The sequence below is a fragment of the Pleurodeles waltl genome, chromosome 9 (genome assembly GCF_031143425.1).
Source record: "Pleurodeles waltl isolate 20211129_DDA chromosome 9, aPleWal1.hap1.20221129, whole genome shotgun sequence".
In the NCBI taxonomy this organism is placed as follows: domain Eukaryota; kingdom Metazoa; phylum Chordata; class Amphibia; order Caudata; family Salamandridae; genus Pleurodeles; species Pleurodeles waltl.
This window is the reverse complement of record NC_090448.1, coordinates 768,153,586-768,167,772: the sequence shown is the minus strand read 5'-3', so window position 1 is coordinate 768,167,772 and position 14,187 is coordinate 768,153,586. Positions and strand designations below refer to the sequence as shown.

General features: G+C 44.5%; 1 protein-coding gene across 1 annotated transcript in view; it reads right to left on the bottom strand.

The window, feature by feature from the left end:
- Positions 1-220: 220 nt before the first annotated feature.
- The window catches only part of LOC138258715 (somatostatin receptor type 1-like), a 283,334-nt gene continuing 269,367 nt past the window's right edge, over positions 221-14,187 (bottom strand). The window contains exon 2 of the mRNA XM_069206000.1: positions 221-2,279. Within this exon, the coding sequence (XP_069062101.1) occupies positions 906-1,991 (1,086 nt within the window). The 5' untranslated portion in view covers positions 1,992-2,279 and the 3' untranslated portion in view covers positions 221-905. The remainder of the gene's footprint in view (positions 2,280-14,187) is intronic.

Sequence of the window (14,187 nt, the reverse complement as noted above, 5' to 3'; positions counted from 1 at the left end):
GTAGTCTGTTCGGATAACGAGAAGTGAGTGAGTCAGTTCTCTCCTAATTACAATGTGTCTAGTTGTAGTCATGCGGTTTTTGTCCAGGTCTTAGGAAGCAAAAAGAAGGGAACTGGTAACCATTACCGTTTGGGGTCAAACAAGAAGAAATTCAGAATTGGAAGTTTCATGTTCTAGATGTACATTCATAGATGGTATTTAATGACAGTTGTGTTTATTTAATGATCCGCTTTATTGTCGCTCATTTGATCTACATCTCCAGCACTGGGAGAGGGCGAAAGGCCATCAATAAAATGTCCCGACATTTCTTCCGACTCCCCAGACATAATAAGGGAGAAGAAACCGGAAGGACAAACTTGTTTATGTCTTGTGCATCGTTTCTCTGTCTCCTGTTTCCTGGTCCTTGCAACCAGCTGAGAAGATTGGCATCTTTCACCGTGAAATCTGCCCAGTGCAGGAGGATCTTGAACAAATGCAGTAGCGTGACTAGTTTGCTTATCTATGACACTTTTTAACAGAAGGCAGAGAGGGAAAATGGAAGTGAAAGGAAAAAAGGGATGAGGTGAAGGCAATAAACGAGAAAGGAGGGGGCAACATGGACTAAAATGCCTACATAACAAAAGGTGTTAAACAGCTGCTGGTAATGGAAAAGAATGGGGGAACGTATTAGAAAAAAAAAGAGATTGGTTGGAATGAAGGAAAGACTTACCAGGAATGGCAAAAGTGCAATATTATTTTAGTCCATCTTTCACAATTTCTCCCTATGTTTTAAATGTGTTGCTACCTACTCATACACCACCTACGCCTGCACCTTAGATTGATAGCCAGTTTTGATAGCAATGATTGGTCTATGAGCTGTTCTTCAAACACTGGTGCAGAAGCCCCAGCATCAGATGATCTTCCACTCAAAGCATCGTGGTTTTGGTGGCACAAGTCCCATTCCTGTAGACCATCTCAGAGCCCAAGTAATCCTGGGGAAAGTCTCTCTGCTTGCACACCCGATTCTTCAGGGCCACAGCACAGTAGTCCATGGGCTCCTCAAGCCCACCATCCATCCATCTGAAGCAGATGATGCGCTGGAATGAGCGGCGGAAGTTATCAGAGACAAAACCGTACAGAATGGGGTTGGCACCACTGTTGGCGTAGCTGAGGATGACGAAAAGCTGAGTGACCAAAGGGTCAGGTGGGTGGAAAAAGACACTGAAGAGCTGGATGATGTAGAACGGCATCCAACAGACCACAAACACAGCCACCACTAGCATAACCATTCGAGTGATGCGGCGCTCTGACTTGCGCCTCTGCAGCCAACCTGCCTTGAGTGCCACTGCCCTCATTTTCACCACAATGAGGCAGTAACAGAGGCAGATGGCCACAAGGGGGATAAGAAAGCCCAGGAGAAATGTATAAACCACGAAGGCTTCTAGCCAGAGAAAGTTGGAATTCTCTGGCCACAGGAAATTACAGTCCACCCCTCCATCACTTGATGGCACCGTATCTGCAAAAATTATGATTGGCAAGATGACCACCAGTGATAGGATCCAGACGCAGAAGTTGATGACTTTGGCAACGGTTGGTCGCCTATATTTGGCTGCCTTGATCGGGTGCACTACAGCAATGTATCGATCCACACTAAGCACCGTCAAGCAGAAGATGCTTGTGAACATGTTGATGGCGTCAACACTGAGCACCAGCCGGCACATGAATGAACCAAAGGGCCAGTGCTGTAGAGCTGTGGCGGTAGCCAAGAATGGCACACTGAGCATGAAGAGCTCATCCGCAATTGCGAGGTTCAGAATGTAGATGTTGGTGGCAGTCTTCATTTTAGCATAGCGCAGGATTACGTAGATGACCATGGCATTACCTGTTAGCCCCACGCAGCAGACAATGGCATAAATAGATGGGATGATAATGCGACTGGCTGCGTGGTCATGGTAAAAGGGATCGGAACTGTTGGGGAACGGCCCATCTGTGGTGTTGAGTGGCGCCACCATGGCACATCCATTCCCCCAGAGTGCCTGTTATGGTAGAGGCAGGCGTACACAATTACTGTTTAATCTACATCTTCAAAACAAAACTTTTTTTCTCTCGTGATCACACCACACAGGATTTGAAGACTCCCAATGAATCTTTAGCCATTTAGTACATTTGAAGATCTTTAAACTCCAACCCTCCAATGGAGCCCTCACAACTTTCATTGAAGTTCATGCCTCAACCAGGCATAGTCTGCGATAGACATCAGCTGATTCAGCAGACAGGTGTTGTCAGGAGACGGAGAACTTCTGGAAGAAAAAAAATGAAAGGAAAATTATATGAAACAGATGAAAACTTATGTGTGCGTCATTGGTGCAACGTATCATTTGAATTATTTCAATCGCAATGTATTCCTTCTGTCTAGAGCAGTATGCAGATATAGCCTGGCTGAACGTACACAAGACTTCTGGGTACACATCTAATAGATATTACACAAATGAGCCAGTATTGTTTAATTTGAAACATTTTGTTGGGGTCCTGAAACCAGTGCTGCCAAATGCAGTTGTGGAATAACCAAGAATGCCCAGTCATTCTTTCACCTCCCTTCTTTTCCAGCCTCCTTATCTCACTCTTGCAGGTTACTGATTTTGTCCTTTCGCACTCTTTCTCTTTCTCCCACATTTCTGGTTTCCTGATTTCACTTTCTTACCCTGAATCAAATCCTAAAAAGAGATATTAAAGCCAAGCTCATCTAGAAAAATTAATGCCAGCCCCCACGACAAGCAACCAATGGCAGAAATTAAGCACTGGGTATAGTTATTACCCATTGGATACTGAGAGGGCCAACAGTTTGCTTACAGTTTGTTCTGTGCTATTTGATGTTTTGATCCATACCCCTGGCAAGGAGGGGTTTAATTGGTGCAGTGCAGTGGAAGAGGTTTGATGTGGCAATATTTATGCCATGGCATTGAAAATAAATATGGCCTGATAAGTAAATGGTATTTAGAGGAAGTCTACTAATAGACACACTGCCACTTTTTCTACCTCACTGCTAAATCCCAAAGTCCAGTTTATTACAAAAGTAAACCAAAACTGGCAACAAAAAAGGGTGCTTACTGCCTTACAGAATGCATATAGCAATTATTTTACACAAGAGGAAAAACCTTCTGAATGTCAAAAGGCCTCTGAACTGAGAATTTAACTTACTGTATTAGTTTAACACCTTGCATCCTGGTTTTGTTTAAATACCTTTTGTTAAAAACGAGTGCACATGAAAAAAGCCAAGGCATAAAACCTTATATGCAGATGTGCAGAGTATAATAAACTATTTATTACCATAGTTTTGGGGTAAATGATGACCCACTTGAAGCAGTCATGCCCACTACCCACACTCAACAACAGTAATATCTATCTATCTGTCTATCGATCTGTCTATCTATCTATCTATCTATCTATCTATCTATCTATCTATCTATCTATCTGTCTATCGTTCGTTCGTTCGTTCGTTACTTTATTTCGGCAAATATTGCCATAAAAGTCAGGACAGGAAATAAATACGACATACATAAATACATTATACAATAAAATATAAGATACAATACATACAGTTGGCAAGAAGTATATGGATGTCCCCATGATTAAGCAGTATCATTAAGTGTATAAAAATATAAATAGCAATTTATAAAATAATTAAAAGCCAGAACTAAGAGGAAAAAAAAAAAAAAATTCAACTTGTCGATAAAACAGTGCATCATATACCTTTGCAAGGAGGGGGATGAGCGGGCCACCTGACAAAGCGTTACAATTTGTGACCAAGTCGATTCCTGATAAGGTACACATTATATAGGAATCTGCTTGTGCCAAACACCACTAGTTGTGAAGTATTGGACTGAAATATGCGCACTGCTTCTTTATAGGATCTGACCCCCACATATTTACAAACGGGTTTGATCCACCGATCCCTTGGTTTCTTGTATACTGGGCAAAAGAAGAGTAAATGAACAACGTCTTCTTTAGCCCCTAAGGTACAGAGAGTGCAGAGTTCACATCCTTTTACCCCTCCCCAATTGCATGTGTAAGCATTAATCTGTAAGACCCCGTACCTAAACTGTAAATAAAGTGTTTTTGCCAGAGGAGGGCCGACCTCATCCAAAAATTGTTCGAATTTAGGTGTATCTTTTATGTTTAAAAAATTCAAAGTCAGAGTACCAATCGATGAACTATGCAATAGCTCTCCGTTGACATAAGACCAAAAAGTGTCCTTTACATTTTTCCTGGTACATGTTGTCATGTTCTGTGGGGCTTCCCATAGGTGTGATAAACCTAATCTCTCGTACCACTTAGATACATATTTTAACCAAGGGGTATTCATATGTCCATCTATCTGAGTTAGTTCAGTCAGTCCGTTCTTGTAATCACTCAACTCCGGGGTTACCCATAGCCTGACCCAATACAGCAATGGTCTTAATAATGCTTGATAGTCTGCTCTTTTAAGATTAATATCAAGGAAAACAGGGACTAGGGGGGTTCTTGTCGGTATTTTAAGTAGCCTTCGTACAAAATGGTTTTCCGTTTTTCCAAAGTTGTTATTGCAATGGAATCCCCAGAGTTCAGCGCCATAAAGGGCGGTCGATTGGGCCTTTGCTTTATATCTGTCTATCTATCTGTCTATCTATATCTCTACCCATCTTTAGTTTTGCTTTATAGTAGTATGCCAAATGCTGCTGTTGGGTTAGTCCAGGTTAGTAACTGATGCAAAATATACAGAAGCATATTTATACTCTGTTTGTGCCAAATGTGCATCAAAAATTTTGACGGGCACTCGGCACAAACCTTGACCCATATTTAAACTATAATGCCCGACCCCGCGGACATCCCAAAAACCTCTGTGTGCATAATTTTTTGGATGCGGGAAACCAACTTGTGTTAATGACATGCAAGGTAGGCGTTCCTGTCCAAAAAATGACTTTAAGACCTGTGCGCCTTATTTATACTCCTGCGTCATTTTGACGCACAGGATGGGGCGGGCCTTAAAAATCGACGCACAGCCTGGGTGAGGGTAGGCGTTAAGGGACCTGTGGGCTCACTTCCATGGTCTCAGACCATGGAAGCTGCCCAGAGGTGCCCTTCCCTGCCCCCAAGGACACCCCCTGCCACCCTCGCCCACCCCAGGAGGACACCCATGGATGGGGGGACCCATCCCAGGTAAGTACAGGTAAGTTGAGGTAAGCATTTTTATTTTTATTTTTTAAAGTGGCATGGGGGGCCTAATTTGGGCCCCCCTACATACCACTGTGCCCAATGGCTATGCCCAGGGGACAGAAGTCACCTGGGCATAGCCATTGGGCAAGGGGGCATGACTCCTGTCTTTGCTAAGACAGGAGTCATTTCAATGGGGGTTGTGTGTCAAAAAATGGCGCAAGTCCGGTTTGAGCCATGATTTTTTACTCAAACCTGACTTGCACTATTTTTTGACGCACAACCCCCATTTTCCCCTACACTGGCGCTGCCTAGTTTGAGTCTTTTTTTTTTTACACTGACCAGCCTCCAGCACCGGCTAACGTCAATCCTTAAATAAGCCGGCGGTAAATATTTTGACGCAAACCAGCGCCGGTGCTGGTTTGCGACAAAAAGTTTAAATATGGGCCACAGTGTGATAAATTGCACACATGTAAAAAAACAATATGCAGACAATTGCTTTTCATACGGCCTTAAAAAGTCATGAATTGGACTCATGTTTAGGCAGCCTCGATGTTTGGCAACCACAACACTTGGCAGTATTGGCTGTGGGCTTCTAAAAAAAACTATGCCTGCATGCACTTCGTTTAGCACTGTAAATTTTCTCTCTCTCTCTCCTGCAATCAGAATATTTATATATAAATATATATATTACCTAGTGGCGGTCACCACTAGGTAGTTATAGTTAGGACCATGTTTCCATAGAAAAAGCCTTTTTTGATTTGCCTATATCTTTGACAACGTTTGACAAACCTTCCCAAAATCTTCCCAAAAAGTGGCCGGTTTATTCTTGTTGCACTTGTAAAGTTTTGGGGTGATCTGCCAAGCCGGGGTTGAGAAAAAGGTTTTGGGGGGGGGTCATCTACTTAATTTCCATAGGACCTCTAGATTCGAATACAACCGGAACCGCTGGACAGAATTACACCAAATTTGGCAGAAAGCTAGCTTTGGGTATGCAGATCACGTTTTTGCTTATTTGGTGGAAATTCATTAAGTAGTTTTGAAGATACTAAAGGGAAAATACATTTGTACATCTAGGGCAGCAGATCCTTCGCGATGATTCATGAAAAAAGGCAAACCCTTGCAGGGAAATGCCCAACTCTGATTGGCTGCCAACACTTCAAACCAGGAAGTGTTGGCAGCCATCTTGGGGTTCAGCTTCAGCCGAGTCCCAGAATAAAATGCTACAAAAAGAAAAGGGGCACAGGTAGGGTCACTCTGACCCCTTAGCTCTGGTGCTGGAGTCCCAGAGGGCCATTCGCCTCCTCAGAGCTAAAAAGCATTTTTTTTAAATGTTGCTGCAAATTCACAAAGTTTGCAGCAAATTTGTTTAAAAAACAAGGGCAGGCTCCCGCACTTTTCTTTGAAACCCCAGAGTGGGCCAGGTCCTGGGGCCATTTATAATTTTGAATGCGGGGGCAGGGGCGGCTCCTGGCCTGCTTACAGCTCCGGGGACCACCACATCCCCGGGGTGATTTTTGCTATATGTACAGGGGGAGCTGTGTGGCCCCCCCCATGACCCAGGGACCACCACCTTCCCGGGGCAAAATTCTTTATATGAGTTGGGGAGGACTGACAGCCCTTCCCCACAGCCCGAGGACCGCCACTTCCCCAGGGCATTCAGTATAAGTAATGCGGGTGGCATGGCCCACCAGGACCCCCCAGGGGCCACCACCCCCCTCAAGGAATTTATAAAGGAATGAATGGGGTCTGTTTTGGATCCCCAAGCCCTGGGGACCTCTACTTCACTGTGGTTATGTTCATTGGAGGGGGGACACGTGGACCCCCTTCCAGGAGCCACTGATGGCCTTGGGGACCACCATCCCCCGGGGTCAACTCCTGCTATGTCCTGGGGTGCCCACCCCTGGGACATAGCTGTTTACCATGGCTTGGCTGCAGTTTAGATAGCTGCAGCCAAGTCACAGCAAACAAAGTCCACTTTCTGACAGCAGGACCTGTCAAACAGGGCCCGCTGTAAGAAACTGGAGTTTTCATCTGTCTTTCCTGCACCCAGATATGTGCGCAGAAAAGACAGATGAAAACATTGCTCCAGCAAGCAACAAGCTGCTATGAAAAGCAGCTACCTGCTTGTTGGATCAATGCCAGCTCGCGCAGGAGGCGGGAGCCGGCTGGGAACGCGGGGGAGGCCTTGAGGCTCCAACTGCGGTTAAGATAGCCCATAAAGGGCTGAAAATTAAAAACAAAACGTTTAAACAATCAGGTGGAACCACGGGGGAGGACTTGAGGCCCCCCCTGCAGTCCCAGATAGCCCATGAAGGGTTAAAAACCAAAACATTAAAAAAAGGATATGGTAATGGTGAAGGCCCCAGACTTTCACACTGATGGTTTGATTCTAGGTGTATCCATAGTCATTTTCCTCCTTTAGTTTCTTTCAACTGCAAATGTTTAAGGCTCATTCTGAAAGGTGATCTTACTCATTTTCATTGACAAATACAATTTTCTTTTCAATTTGTGCAGAAATATCTAAATCTAAATATATCATCCTTCAAAGCCTAACAAACTCTCTATCTCGCTCCCTCTCACTTTCTTTCTCTCACTCTCTCTTTCTTTCTATCTATCTCTGTCTCCCACTCACACACCCACTCAGACCCTCACACAGCCACAGACACACGCAGACACTCAAGCATCTACTTACAGACCCACTCAGGCCCTCGTGTACTCACTCACAGCCCCTCTCAGACCTTCATGCAACCACTCACAGACTGACCCATACACTCACACAACCATTCACAGACTCTCACATACCCCCTCACAGACCCACTGACACCCTCCTTCACCCACTCACAGACCTGCGCAGACACTGACACACCCACTAAGAGACTGATGCACACATTCTCACATCAAGACAGAGGGCTTAATTCCGACTACCCCCGCCCGCCAGGCGGGAACCGGCATTTGGCTGCCATGCGGCCAAAATACCGCTTCCCGCATTCCGACATTCCCGCTGGGCCGGCGGGTGCTAGCCAAGTTAGCGCCAGCCGGCCCAGCGGGAATGGGGGCCGCAACACAGGAGCCGGCTCCGAATGGAGCCGGCGGTGTTGCGGCGGTGCGACGGGTGCAGTTGCACCCGTCGCGCTTTTTACTGTCTGCTAAGCAGACAGTGAAAAGCTTCATGGGGCCCTGTTAGGGGGCCCCAGGACACCCCTTACTGCCAGCCTCTTCCTGGCAGTGAAAACCGCCAGAAACAGGCTGGCGGTAAGGGGGTCAGAATCCCCAGGGCAGCGCTGCTTGCAGCGCTGCCCTGGCGGATTCGCCCAGCCGGGGCAAAAACGGCGGGAAACCGCCGGCCCCGGTTTTCTGACCGCGGCTTTACCGCCACGGTCAGAATGGGCTTGGAAGCACTGCCAGCCTGTTGGCGGTGCTTCCGTCATTCGTGGCCCTGGCGGTCTTGGACCACCAGGGTCAGAATGATCCCCAGAGACTCTCACAGCCACTCTCATCCCCACATTCACCCACTTACACCTATTCTCACACCCAAGAAGACAGGCTGTGGTCAACTCCCACCATGTACAGCCAAAGGGCCGTGCACAGTGTGGGGTTGGGTTGTTAGGGGAGTAGGCCGCATGGTCTGGCTGCAGACCAGGCCTTGCTGGCAACCCCTGACATGCAATGGCCAAGGCAGTGCACAGTGCAAGGTTGGGTGCTTATAAGGTGTTGGCCTCAGTGCCTGGCTGCAGGCCAGGCCCTGGGGCCTAGCACTGTCACGCATGGCCAAAGGACATGCACAGCGGCGGTTGGATTAGCGCATAGTAAGGAAAATCAGAATCCGTTCAAACAACCATAGAAATTAATCGAAAAAAACAAAGGTTACAGGGAGGTTATAGTTAGGAAATAGAATTTAAAAAAAATAGAAATTCACTTAAAAAAAAGAATATTACAGGGACGTTATAGGTAGGCTCACATTTTAAACATACAAATCTACAGAAATTCTCCACTTATAGTTATAATTATCTCAAGTAATTATAACTCATGCCCTAAGGTAACTATAACTCACGATGTTGTCATGCACTGCTAATTGCCCCAAAAATTACAGCACTCATGACATCTTTGATAACATCATGGATAATATCACTGTAATATCTATAGTAAAAATGTTGATTAAATAATTGTGCCTGGCAGGAGCATTGGCTCCCTTAAGCGAGCTGAGACCAATACCATAGCAAGCCAGCACCCTCGGAATGCGCTCTGTCTTCAAAGCAAATAGTGCACATTCCAAGGGCGGTGGGCATGGGAAGTGCAGGCGCCCCTCTGTGGCCCCCAGCACACCTTTTCCGCCAGCCTTTCCATGGCAGTGAAACCGCCATTAAAAGGCTAGCAGAAAGGGGACTCGTGCCCAGCATGGGAGTGCTGAACGCAACACTGCCGTGACTGAGCATGAGTCAGGCGTCCTTCAGCCCATCGGGAATCATGTTCCTGGCGGGCACAACCGTCCCCTGGCCGTCCAACCGCCAGGGCTTAATGTGGTGGTCAAACCGCCTGGAGTGCATCGGCCCTGGGACCACCAGACTTGTAATAAGGCCCTACGAGTTGCTCAGCGACAGAACCAGCGTTCGGTTCTGTCAGATGTGAGAAATGCTTTTCCTTCACAAAAATGATGACTATAAAAGTATGGAATGGGACAGAATAGTTCACTAGTAATGTCTGACTTTCCAATTTACACTTTGTGGATGCGCTGATGCAGCAAAGGGGTTAAAACACAAGTGTGGTGTGTGAGTTAAATCTAAGGAGGCAAAACCCCAAATTCTCTCAAGCCCTTTTAGTTTTTTTTTTTAACAATAGACTAGCAGTGACAGTGCATATGACTGAATGAGCCGCAGATAAGGATTTGCTAGGAGCACACTATATGATCATAGAGGGAAACCAAGACTGGAAATTAAATGCATCTCATCCATACTCAGCAGCGTTCCCACTAGATCACATCTTCTCTTTCTCTGGTTACTATTCTTTAGGATCATCAACCTGTAAAGTTCTACAAAAAATTGCCATTAAAATGTGTAGACAAGATGAACTACTAGCGGCAGCAATTCTCTTATCAGTGCTACTTTTAAATTTTAGAGAATTATAGCCCCCATTCCATTCTCAGAGATCACACCCGCTAAGTGTCCAACTCAATTAATCCATCATTTGTATAGTAATCACCCTGCCTATTACCCTACTACAAGCTTCAGACCTGTGCTATTTAAGGTATTGCTACATTTGCACTATACAAGTACTGTGCAAACATAAATGTATATACTACATAGAGCGAAACAATAACTTGGGAACCTGTGCCTTGAGTTCAGGGTCTGATCTCGCAGTGATGGACAACGATGGAATGGGATGAAAGTGATGCGTACATTTTGACAAGGAATCTCGTTTCACCACTTGATTTCTTTGATACCAAAGCAAACATAGGGCATTTGACAAGCTTAAATCATGCGCCTGTCCAGGACTCCTACATCATGTCATGTGTTTGTGCTCATAAACAGCATCATCAACAAAATAAACGGTCCTGTGGTTATGTTATCAGCTCTAGGATGGGTAAACCAAAGTTCTAATCCTGAAGCCCCTAAAGGACCAGATTGTTCTATAGTGAGTGCAAAAAATGTAAATGTTTACAAAGCTGCAAACTCCCAGGCACTAAATGAAACGTGTACAGAAACACATTTCAAAACTTCTTGAAGCCACAAAGAAACAATGCAGTTATGTGGTAACCCAATGCAGGGACTGCTGAGAATGTCACTGTTGATAGTGTTCTAAAACTTCTAAAACAAACAAGCAATAACAGAGCAAGCTAACGACGGGGGAATCACTTCTAAGGAGGTTTAACAAAAAAGGGCACTAATGTGAGTGCGAGCAGTGGAAGACACTAATAACAATATTAACCAGAAATTGGTCCATGCTCCATCAAAAAGATGAACTCACACAAAGAGGAAGTGATGCCTGCATGCCCTAACCAACAAATAGCAAGAATTTCACAGTGACGAAGAAGTCAACCAATGGTAACTATAGAGTAGTAGAGGTTTTTTCCTAAGGAACAATACACCTTCGCCAAGCAACAGTGTATGTGAGCTCCAGGCGGTACCAACAAATTACTTTACGTTAAAAAAAGTCTTAGAAATTCACACAAAAAAAACAAAGATTAAAGTTTTGTTATAAATAGGTGAAAATGTCAGTCTCTACATAACATTTTAAACAAAAATAACACTGAAAATCACCACTTACAATTATCAGAAATAACTATAACTGGTGCTATGAAGTAACTATAACTTGTGCAACTGCCATGCACTGCTTAACCTGACATGTTCGATGGCAGCATAAATCACACTCTGAAGGAACAAGTTACTCCATGTGTTGGATTATCATTGGAAGTTGGTCAGGCATTTAACTATGTTTGCTTGGTCAGAGTGATGCCCAAAGCTTTTCACGATATTGAGATGGATCTGAGAAAATCAGCATACATCTAAGATTTGAGCCTGTGTTGGATTAATTTTCCAGCCAGCGAATATGTGTTGACAATGAAAAGAAAGCCAACGGTGCTGGTCCACGGGATGCATTTGGAGATCTATCTTTATTTGATCTGACAGGATTGCTGCCAGACAAATTTGCTGAGATTCATTTGAGAGGAAAGGATGGGTTTACTTTAGACAGAACAACTACTTAGCAATTTATTCTTTTCTACTGTGGTGAATGCGATCACAATTTTAAGAAGTTAAAAGTAGTGTGTTAATGAGATCGCCCATTGTTTATTTATTATGTTGTTTTGGCTACTACACGGCCCAGATATTTTAGCAACGCGGCGGTGCACAGCGGAGTACATGGCAAGAGAGTATTCAAGGAGCCAGCCATGTGCTTTGGAGTCCATTTACATTTTGGTCCACTGGCTAAGTCTTTTCTAAATAATGTTAAGTATTCATTTCCGGGTTTCATCAATGAACGGGCTGCAGGGAGACTTTAGGGATGGAGGTCGAGTTGTCACTGATGGTTAGGTTGATGGCCGGACCTGTGCTTGGTGATGTCGTGGGAAACTGTTGAATGGAATGTGTTTATTTGTTTCCGAAGTGGAGGAGGTTCGCGGTCATGCGAAGGTCGAGTGGGAGAGCATGTATTTTATGTATTGCACAAGCGGCCGATAAAGAAGACTTCATTCTGGCAGTGCTTCAATTGAAATAAATAAAAACTTGAAGGGTCTCAAAGTTTTTTCTTTGGTACTCACCGGTTCTCTACCGAATGCCAGGATTGCCGAGTTCCACGGCTACACAGTCTCGAATCGGGCACTTGCTTCTTCCTATGACTGCTTGTCTCTTTATCTCACCCTTGCATCCTTGCTTTCTCCCCTTTCGCCTCTTTTTTCTATATTTGTACTCCTCCTTCCTTCTCACTTTTCTGCCTTTCTTTCTCTTACAGTAAATGAAAGTCTGGTGATGGAAAATAAGTTTCAGGTGCCAGAAATGAGTGCAGGTGCCCACCACCTACAATTGGAGACACAAATTAAGCATGACCTCTGTGTTCTTCTTTTCGTTTGATGGATTTCAAGTTAGAAAGAGGAACTATTTGTGGTGGAACTGGCATGGAAGCATTTGGTGAGGTATTAAACCTCAAGGGGGGTGTCTAGGCAAAACTTCCATGGTCACGATCTTCTACAACAGTAGATCAGGAAATTGACCTATAGAGCTTTAAATCTGTAACTGGCACCACAGAGGTCCTCGGAAATAGAATGCTAGTGTTCATAATTGGACCAAAATACAACACAAGTCTAGAAGCGATGTATGACCAAACCACACATGCCATGAGCCCGCATGCCTTTACAACGTGGTCTTTACAACACATGCCTCTTTACCAATCATGCCTTTATCACACAACTTTTTACCACGCATATGCATTTAACACACACACCTTTAAATACATAAAGGCATGAATGTTAAAGGCATATGGCTGGTAAAATATACCCTAAAAATCCCCTTGCCACCCAAAAAGCCACACCCTCCCTAAGCCCTACAAATGCCCTTGCGATCCACAAACCCATATCCATACTAAACCTAAATGGCCCTTTCCACAAAAAAATCCACACCCACCCAAAACCCTAAACATGACCTTGCCACCAAAAAACCCATACTAACAAAAAAACAGAAAAATGCCCTGGCCACCCAAAAATCCATACCCGCCCTAAACCCTAACAAATACTTTTGCATCCAAATACCCTTATACACTCTAAACCCTGAAAACGACCTTTTCCTGACACGCACACATATTTCTAAAATATATATCTTTAAATAAGTAAACAAAAGACTTACAGCCAGATGTATGACACATTTTAATGGTCGCAATTTTGGTAAGTACCAAAGGCAAAATTCGAGTCAGTAACTTATTACCGACTCGCATTTTCCTATTGCAATTCGGTATTTGGAAGCAGCATGTAAAGGGCGTTCCTTCCTAATAACAAGTCGCACTGGTATGTATGAATGTTTTGTGACCAATCGCAAAACATTCATACTTTACAGACTCCTTGAAGGAGGCGGTAACCTGTTTGCAAACAGGAAGATTTCCCTAAGGGAACCCTTCCTGTTTGTGAATGGATGTGCCAACATTTCTTCTGAGGAGGCAGTGGCCCCATAGACCACTGCCCACTCTAAGAAAAGGAGAAGCAGGCTTTTCATTTTTGTTTTTGAAATGCTCCCGATTTTCCTTTAATGAAAATGGGCTGCATTTCTTTTTATTTAAAAAGCAGTCCAGACATGGTGGTCAGCTACCTCCACAAGGCCACCATCCATGTGAGTGCTAGCCATCCCAAAGGGTCGCAAAATACGACCTGCCTCATGAATATTAATGAGGCAGGTCCTTTGCTACCCATTTGGGAATCGCAAACAGTGTCTCAGACACTGCTGTACATCAGTGTTTGCGACTCGCAAAAAAATAAAAAATTGCGAGTCTCAAACACTGAGGGTAGTACATCTGGCCCTGAATACATGCTAAATACTT